The sequence below is a fragment of the Eucalyptus grandis genome, chromosome 5 (genome assembly GCF_016545825.1).
Source record: "Eucalyptus grandis isolate ANBG69807.140 chromosome 5, ASM1654582v1, whole genome shotgun sequence".
Classification (NCBI taxonomy): Eukaryota; Viridiplantae; Streptophyta; class Magnoliopsida; order Myrtales; family Myrtaceae; genus Eucalyptus; species Eucalyptus grandis.
The window spans coordinates 50,340,473-50,350,253 of NC_052616.1; the positions used below are offsets into that span (position 1 = coordinate 50,340,473).

The 9,781-nt window shown below is 38.2% G+C and overlaps 1 protein-coding gene across 1 annotated transcript; it reads left to right on the forward strand.

Annotated features, from left to right (window-relative positions):
- Positions 1 to 747: 747 nt before the first annotated feature.
- LOC104414918 (calmodulin-binding protein 60 D-like) lies at positions 748 to 9,442 on the forward strand. Its single transcript, XM_039313837.1, has 8 exons — positions 748 to 762; positions 861 to 913; positions 1,396 to 1,465; positions 1,555 to 1,643; positions 1,757 to 2,250; positions 7,679 to 7,839; positions 7,919 to 8,122; positions 9,329 to 9,442. The coding sequence occupies exons 1-8, from the start codon at positions 748 to 750 to the stop codon at positions 9,440 to 9,442; spliced, it is 1,200 nt and encodes a 399-aa protein (XP_039169771.1).
- The last annotated feature ends 339 nt before the right edge of the window (positions 9,443 to 9,781 follow it).

Below are 9,781 nucleotides of genomic sequence, written 5' to 3' on the forward strand. Positions count from 1 at the left end.
GAAGATTCTTGAAACGAGAAATATGGAGAAGCCTGCGTTGAAGTATAACATTGATTAGCTTTTGTCTCGTGACTGTTCTAAATCGTTGTTCGTTCATTTTTTTATTTGTTGGGTTGTGCTGCGGCTTTAATGTGAAAAATGAAGGACCTCAATATTGTCATCTTGAATCTGTTATGTGATTTCGCATTGGGCCAATGGCAGTACTTCCTCCTTTTTAGGTTTTTACACCGTTCAAGTGGGCTGTTATCATTCCCTTGGATATCATGTTTGCTAAATAATCCTATCTCTGCTTTTTCTGTTTCTTTTCTTTTCCTTTTCCTTTTTTTTTTTTGGTTGCTGATCTCCACACAGTCAAGTATGGAACGGGCCTGAGAGCGATTTTGTGCTGAGCAGCTGTTTGACAGTGGAGGATGTCCAGAGAGAGGTAAGATAAATAATATAGCCTACTTACACATACAAATACTGTCATTATTGTTGTTTAATCGCTGATAATCTCTTCGATTAGAAGTGGTTGGATGCATTTCTGACCTTTCCAGTCAGTTTCCAGATAGAATCTGCATGAGAACCTTCTGCAAGATGTACAGATAATTATCGTTTGAGTGGTAAAATGCTGCTGACATTTCTAGGGTTTTATTGTGAAGAACATGATTTAGGCTTTTCATATTGTTTTGGACAGTACAGATCACAAGTAGACACAAAATTTCAAGGAAATGCCCTGGACTTAATTATCTGCTTGAATCCCGGAATATGTGGTCAATGACAGTTTGTGCATAGTAGGACGAGGAAGATACCAGTGATGTGAAATCAGAATGAGATGAATACGTCTTGTGTATGTAATTCTATTGCTCTTTGCTGGACAGGTCAGGAAAGGGGCGGAGCATGTTATATCTCAGTTGGCTGACTATTTTCAAAGGTGAATATAATTCAGTTGGTTTGTTGGCAGTATCTTATATGCATCAACTGATTCCTCTAACAGAAGTTTGATCTGCGTTGTGTGGCTAACTAAAAGAATCATCAAGTATCATGTGCCATCAATCCATGATTCTGTTCGGCAAGTTGTAATAGCTGCACATACATTATTTTGTTAATTGCTGAAAGGACAGTGTATGCAGATGGCTGCTAATTAACTTTACTTGCTTCTCTTATCAATCAACTGGATAACTTTACTTCCCTACGTCACATTAGATTAAAGGAATGCATTTGATGAGTTGGGTATCCATCTTTTATACTGTAATTGGGGATCCTCACGGAGTGCACTCGACATGGGTCTGATCAGTTTCATCTTCAGCTCTAAGAATCACAGGGAACAAGCCATTGAGAAGCTCACCTTTCCTATTTATTACGAATAAGTCCACAAGACAGCCATTGTTCACGGTGTCAATTTTCATGGTGCAGTCACATCAGGAATGCTCTCCAAGATGTAGTGCAACAAATGGACTCAATGGAGAATGCTGTTCAGAAACTGGTAAGATAAACAAAGTTATTGAATTTGCACTTTGTCTCGGACATATCCCTTCTGCCTCTTTTTTTTTTTTTTTTTTTTTTTTTTTTGAGGTCTCCAACTTCGGTAATTCTGCTGTTGGCGTTATTTGCCAGGCGGAAGCAGTGGAGCTTGCCAACATTCGCTCTCCCCACCTTGCAAGGTACGAATGCACATTCATTGTTAGTAGTTTGTCTCTCTCTATACTTACTTTTCCAATTTCCCGCTTCTGTACCCGTTCCTGTTTCTAATGGTTGTTCTCACCAGAGAATGCAGGGCTAATGGTGAATCTACAGCGAAGAATGATACAAGAAACTTACGGCTTCAACTTCGAAACAAACTCTCACTTTCTCTATTTACTGGGGAGAAACTAGAAGGAGATGGTGGTGCTCGCATTTCCGTTGCGTTGATCGATGCAGATACAGGGGATGTCGTTACATCAGGGCCGGAAGCCTCTATCAAGTTGGACGTCATTGTGCTTGAAGGTGACTTCAAGAAAGACGATGAGAAAAATTGGGCTCCAGAAGAGTTTGATAGCTACGTGGTTAAAGAACGAGAAGGAAAGAGGCCGCTTTTGATAGGAAATCTCCAAGTAAAGCTCAAGGCTGGTGTTGGGGACCTGGGAGATATGATATTTACCGACAATTCCAGCTGGACTAGGAGCAAAAGATTCAGGATAGGGCTCAAAGTGGCATCGAGTGATGGTAGGAATACACGAATCCGAGAAGCAAAAACAGATGCCTTCTCCGTCAAGGAGCATAGGGGACAAGGTATAATTTTTTACAGTATTGCATAAAATGGGGACAAGGTATAATTTTTTACATAAAAGTATTGCATAAAATGGTTTTGGAATGCAGTATTGCATAAAATGGTTTTGGACAAAGATTTTATAATTTTTCCAGTATTGCATAAAATGGTTTTGGACTTGCATAAAATGGTTTTGGACTGCCGCAGGGACAAGAATTTTTACAGTATTGCATAAAATGGTTTTGGACTCCCGCACTTTTCAAAAAGTTTAATCAAATAATAAAACTTGTTAAATTGATGTAATCGGGTCCATATATTAGCTCTGTTCAATTTGTCTAATAGAAAAATCTGAAGTAATTTTTATTTATTTATTTATAGCAGTAGGTTAGGGAAATCACTGTTTATATCACGGAAGATAATTACCTACTGAATTTTTTTGCATAAAAAGCACTTTTCTAAAGTTTGGAGACCTGTTAAAAAAGATTTGGCAAATGTTATTTTTAAAACTAACTCGTTAGGATCTAAAAAATTTTGGATAAAAAAAAAGTTTGAGATTTTTTTTTTTTTTATTGCAGGTTATTGTTATCGTAACCGGTTTAAAAGGAGAAAAGAAAAATTAATAATTAATAAAAAAAGAAGAAAAGAAAAGCACATGGTTTAGAAGGAGAAAAGCAAAAAAAAAAGAAAAATTAAAAATTAAATAAAAAAAAAAAAAAAAGAATAAAACAGAGAATTACCGGTTCCACACATCGCCGCCACCACTCCAAAGGGCCAAAAAAAAAGGGATAAGAATAAAACAGTGTTAAAAATATAAAACTACCGATTCAACTGCATCGCCGCCACCGGCACTTCCACTTTCTTTCCTCTCAAAACGTAACCCTTCCCCTTGCCCGGGGCCACCCCGCCGTCACTTTGCTTCTAGACTTGAAGTCGCTCCCCCTTTGTCGTAGCCTCGCCCCATGCCTAGCTTCGATCAAGGTTCTTAAGCCTTGACGTCAACCCCGTGCCGTGGTTTCTCGTCGTTTTCGAGAAGCCCCACTTCAATTCCTTGCTCTGTTCGTCCGGCCCGAGTGCCATGTCCGAAGACCCTTTGGGTTTTTAGAAAGTGGGTGCGTGAAAAGGTGCGGCCTTAGGAGGAGCTCGAGGAGCTTCGTGACGTCCGCCATCGCCACGCCGAACTCGGTGCTGAGTGAGGAGGCTTTCAAGAAGTTGGGGACCGGTGGGTTCTCGGAGAGCGAGGTTGACGCGAGTGAGGATGAAGGCGGCTTCGTGTCTGAGGGCAGCGAGACTGAGAGTGTGAGCGAGGACAAGCTTGCTCTCTCCAAGCTGGGTTTGCCTCAGAGGCTCGTGGAATCTCTTGCGAAACGTGGCATTACCATCTCTTTCCTATTCAAGTATGCTTTATCCTTTGTTTCCTTCCCCTGTGTTATCCAATATTCTCCTTCTCCACAAGTTGTGAAAATTTTAATTGCCAATTGATTGATTGATTCAAGGGCAATCCTATGATGGTCAGGAATGAGTTTGGTTCAGAGGCAGTAAAGTTTATGTTATCATGTCAATAATTTATTTATTTTTTGGACGGTTTCAAGTGCAGTAAGGCATTGGAGATGGATTTCACTTCTTTATTGTCCCATTCAATAATTCAAATGGTCTTAGAGCACTTTGTATGAAGTACAATCGCGATTAAAATAAAAGATCAATTTATACCTACATTTACAACAGTTTGTGCAAATGTTCTACGCTCTGGTGTTAGTTAAAGTATGTTAGTAATTAGAATATTAGTAGATATACAAAAGTAAAGCTGAGTGCACAAATCAGAACGGGGAAGGTAAGGATGAAGCAGAACCTAGAGAAGTTATGGAGAATGATAAAATGGTCAATTAGAAGAGAGACCACTCCCCAAATCTCTGCCTTCGTCCAGCTTGGTGTGCTTCATGTGGTATTAAATGTCGCAATCTTTAAGGTCTTTTGCAAATATTCGCAAACTAATCAAAGAAATAATTATGGGGGATAGTGTACTCCATGGTCGACAACTATAGCTTATATGCTTCATAACTGGTGGAAGTCTTCAATGTTCCTTTTCAAGTGAGTTTGCGTTGGAGGAGTTGTAGTTTTGGAGTGTTCATTCAGCACTTTTTCATTAGCATTCTCTATTTGACTGGTTTAAGTATATGAAATTCTGTTTTTGGTTTGTCTATGGTCCATTTTGGAGGAAAAAGTATCACTTTGGCTGCTGGAAATCTGCTCTTGCTCGAGTTGCAACTTAATATCTGCTTAATTTTTAGTATCTATTTTGGTAGGTATAGCTATATGGTAAATATGGACATGACATTAAGAAGTAAGGCTACAATTATATCTTTAGTATCCCTATTGCTGTAAATGCATATGATGGTTTGATAGCTCATTATAATGTTTTGTTTCATTCAGGCGATCTATTTATATGTCAATGGAAGTGGATCAATCAAATGATGATATGAATCCTATGATGGACTCACTAGAACATAAAGATGAAGAAATTGAAAACCTTGAAGTGGCATCCAACACAAACAAGGTATCTAATGCTTGTCTTCCTAGTTCTGGTAAACGAACATCAACAGTCTGGCTTCATTTTCGTAAGGGCAAAACCGAGAAGGAGAAAACTATGGTGATTTGCAATTATTGTGGGGCCACGTATACGTACTCCGTTGATAATGGTACTTCCGCTATGTTGAAGCACTTGAAAAAGTGCAATAAGTATCCTTGCAACATAGATAAGAAGCAAAAAATTTTCACCCCACGTAGAGCACAAGGGATAACAATGGGGCATACTAGTACTGATAGTAATGCAACTGTCTTATTAGCATGGGAATTTGATCAAAATAGTTGTAGACAAATGCTTGTTCGAATGATCATAACGGATGAACTACCTTTTTCGATGGTTGAGCGTGTTGGATTCCGAGATTTTATTGATCAGTTACAACCTCTCTTTCATCACATCTCACGATTTACAGTGGCTAGAGATTCCATGAAGTTATATCTCTGTGAGAAAAAAAGTTTGAAGACTTACTTTGGCAAACTTAAGTCTAGGATTGCACTCACGACCGATACATGGACTTCCATCCAGAATTTGAATTATTTATGTCTCACCGCACATTTTATTGATGACGACTGGAAATTGCACAAACGAATAATCAATTTTGTGGTGATGCCTAGTCATAAGGGTAAGGATATCGGGAAAATGATTGAGAAATGCATCTATGAGTGGGGAATAGAGAAAAAAGTGTCCACAATCACCGTGGATAATGCTAGTTCTAATGATGTTGCCATTAGTTTTTTAAAAGAAAAATTATCAAGAGATAGGCTATTGATCTTGGAAGGTGATGTTTTACACATGAGGTGCACGGCTCATATTTTAAACTTGATTGTGAAGGATGGATTGACCGAGGTACGTGATTCTATTATACGTATTCGAAACGTGGTTAAGTATGTGAGAAGTTCTCCCATGAGAGCTAAAACATTTCAAGGTTGCATTGAAAGTGCGAGGATCACTTATAAGGGTTCGGTTTGTCTTGATGTCACAACTAGGTGGAACTCTACTTATCTCATGTTGGATACTGCTTTAAAATTCAGAAAAGCTTTTGAAATGATGGAAGAAGATGATCCTTCTTTCTTAAGTGAGCTTGACTATGACACTCCTACACATGAAGATTGGGAATATGCTAGAATTCTTTCAGTATTTTTAAAGAAGTTTTATGATGCCACCAACAAGATGTCCGGGACTCTATATATCACTGCGAATGATTATTTCAATGAGATAGCAACTTTATATAAAACTTTGAAACAAGCGGAGAACGCTTCGGATCTTAGTTTGAAAGTTATGGGTGCAAAGATGAAGGAAAAGTTTGACAAATACTATGGGAGTTTTGAAAAAGTGAATATGATGGTGTTGATCGCGGTGATATTGGATCCAAGAAGAAAGATGAGCTATGCACGGTATTGTTATAGATTAATCTATGATGATAGTGTGAAAGTTGATGAAATGTATGATAAGGTGAGAATTTCCATGCAAACATTGTTTCATTTTTATGAAAAATCTCATTTTAATTCTTGTGATAAAAATTTGGGTATTAATATTGATAGTAGTTAGGATCCTGATAACCATGAGGAGGGTAAAAAGGATGATCTTGATTTGGTTGAGGATTTCAATTCAGACAAGGCATTTGATATATTTCTTCGCGAGGAGAAAAAAGTGTCGGCAGGTAAACTATCTGAGCTTGATAAGTATCTTAAAGCCGAACGTGAAGAAAGTCGTGATCTTGACCTATTGATGTGGTGGAAAACTACTGGCCAAAAGTTTGAAATCCTTTCTTTAATGGCTCAAGATATTTTATCTATTCCTGTAACAACCGTTGCTTCGGAGTCGACTTTCAGTACATCCGGTCGTGTGCTTGATGGCTTTCGGAGTTCTTTAACTCCTACAGTGGTGGAAGCTTTGATTTGTACTCAAGATTGGTTAAGAAAGGCTACCATGCCGATTAATGTTGAAGAGTGCATTGAAAATGCGGAAAGATTTGAATGGGGTAAGTCATCAATGTATCTTTTTATCTTGTAATTCTTTTGTATATCTAATCAATGAATGATCTATTTAATATTTTTTTTTTTTGTTAGATATAAATGATGTTCATTCGGAGCTTACCGGTAAATAGAGTTCGCAAGTTCAAGTGGAAGAAATATATGTGGTGAGATTTTTCATTAATTATTTGAGTTCAATTAAAAGTAATTCTACTTTAAAACTAATGTCGAGTTATCATATATACTTTTTGCAGGACTATTAACAAGTTTTGGGCTCTCGGATTTGATCATATTTTGCTTGCTTAAACAAAAAATCTATTCCCCTCGGGCCATGCAACATTGAGTGATTCGGCGAGTTCATAATAGTGCCCCACCGATTCGTCACTTTGTTGGAGATCGTGGACATGGCCGCTCAAGTAAGCTTTATTTTTTTTGTTTTGAAAATGGACTTGTAATAGTCGAGAGCCGGTCCGGTCCACAGTTTTCTATTACTAGCGATTCTGTATTCAAGCTTCATTTCCAAAAAAAAAAAAAAAAAAAAAGAGGGTCGGCTTTTTTCTAACAGACCAAAAACAAGATAAGGGTCTGCTCTGTAATAGTGATAAAGTGTCCTGCTTCGGAAGAGCTTATCTATTACTGGAGAATGTTGACACTTATGGATCCTTTCCAGAAGGGGTTTGAATGCCTATCAGATGTTTGCTGCTACTCATTAATCTAAAAGCGACTGAGACCTTACTGACTTTGTTATCTTCACCTTGCAGGGGAAATGTGAATGCATTTGTGGATTTTTGGCTTGACCTGGGTTTGAGTCTGTCTCAGTTCTTCACATAATAGAGGAGAGAATTTTTAGCTGCACTATCTTAGCGTTACTGTATTTTTCATCTTCTATTCGCTTTACAGCATATAAGAAGAACCATCCACCAGCATCTGACAATGAGGTCTGGAGATTGGAAAGTATCGCAAAGGATGGATCATTTCACAAGCGGCTGAATGAAGCAGGAATACATAAGGTGGAACAGTTTTTACGACAACACTCCGTGGACTCTGAGAAACTGAGAAATGTGAGATTTTGCACATGGTTCTCAATTTGAATTGAACTCCCTAAACCAAGAAGAGTATTATCGTGTTTGTTCATTGCAGATTCTCGGAAAGGGCATGACAGAGAAGAAGTGGAAAGTCCTCCTAGATCATGCAAAAACTTGCACTCTGAATGGGAAACTCCACGTGTACCATGATGGTAATGAAAATGATCACGGTGCTACATTCAACAGCGTTGGTCAACTCAGTGACCATACTGTGGGCGGACTGAATAATGCTGCTGACAGATTTTCTCCCCAGCAGAAGGTAACTGGGAAATTCTACTCATTTTTGTATTTGCCATGCGATCTGCAGGGGACAACCTCTCACCTCATATCATTAAAATTTTATCTACACGTGTACCATGATGGTAATGAATGGGATACTTATTTATCTTAAATCTCTCTCTCTCTCTCTCTCTCTCCAGGAAATAGTGGAATTACTGCTGCTGGGTCGCCAAGACAGGCACAAAGTCTCAATCCCCAAAATGTTTCGTTGAACCAGAATATTGACAGTTTTTACCGAATGGAGCCGTCAGTAGATACAAATGTACAGCCATTCGGACAACCGCATGGGTCACTATCAAGCTTCCCAGCTTCCAGTACGTCGAATTTTCTCACTCTAATGTCGATTTCTTCATGGTATGGTATTGTTTATCCTGTCTTGTGGAAAATTGAGAATAAACTTTGGGACTTCTACACTGAAAATATGCAGAATTAATATTCGCTGTGATGATGAATGAGGTGTGAATATAACTTGCTGGAACAAAAGTAGATTGTTATCACCTCTACGGCTTTGGTTTAGGGTTATGATCCTATTTCATCGGACAGATTCGTGCTTGTGTAATGAAGAGTAGGAATCGCATCAGCTCAATTCGTCTCCTTAAGGAAAGCAGTTTTGTTCTTTTTTCTGCCAAGAAAATGACAAAGAGCAACCACAGAGAGAGTGCTAATAAAAACTCAATACCCCACAACTCCGAAATGGTCAAATTAGCATTTGGAACCCATTTAACGAGTTTAAAAGATGGATATGTTTGTGATATCTGCTATAATCAGCCCCATTTGGGGACTAAACAAGTAAATGTGAAGCTGGCTCAACAGAGAGGCTAAATCATTCGGCATCTCAAGTATGATACAGGACTCAATTTTGTCACACTAGTAAGCTCTTATTAGGGGTTTGATTGGGTCAACTTACCGAGAGTTATATATGTGCTTTCTACAATATTCCTCATGATCATCTCTCTGTAGTAGTTGCATTATCTCATTAATATGAATTATCTGATGATTAGGATCAATCAAAGTGTAATTTTCATGGCAAATGCAAACTAATTTCTTGGAAAACCTGTAAAGGTTGTAGTGATGGCCTCGTTAGTAGTGTGACATTCGATGATTTCCTCTGTGGTTTCAAGAGCAATAAGCAGACATAGTGTTTGATGTATGGTCACATCCTAATGTTATTTGTATTGCTCATCAGGTTCTGGATATGAAGGGATTAATCAGCTACTATTGGAGGACTAAGGGCTTGAATCTTGTTGCTATGGATCAAGCGCCGCTTGCTTCTAGACAAACTTATGGATTTGACATTTAGGCTACTGGTCGTGGATCTTCTTATTTATCTCAATAATGCAAGTCAAGTCATGTTTAGTGTATCAAAAGATTGTGACTTCTTGAATTATCCGATGATTTCTATTCCAATTAATCGAACTATATGCACTATGCCTTTTGGTATCCTTAATTCTAATGCACACAACTGGGTACAGCCGGTTCTATAACTGGTTTTTACTAAGATTACCCTTCTCATAGAGGGGATGATTTGCATGCTAGCATGTATCATGATAGAAAATGGTAGCAAAATCAATGGTAAAAGAAGAACACTAAAAATCATTCACCTAATTCATCTCATTAAGGTAATCAATAAAATATGGAG

Excerpts from the sequence above, each read along its gene's own strand:
- LOC104414918 (XM_039313837.1), top strand. Across the intron at positions 1,466-1,554 it reads AGAATGCTGTTCAGAAACTG|GTCTCCAACTTCGGTAATTC; the intron begins GTAAGATAAACA and ends TTTTTTTTTGAG. Across the intron at positions 2,251-7,678 it reads CAAGGAGCATAGGGGACAAG|CATATAAGAAGAACCATCCA; the intron begins GTATAATTTTTT and ends TTCGCTTTACAG.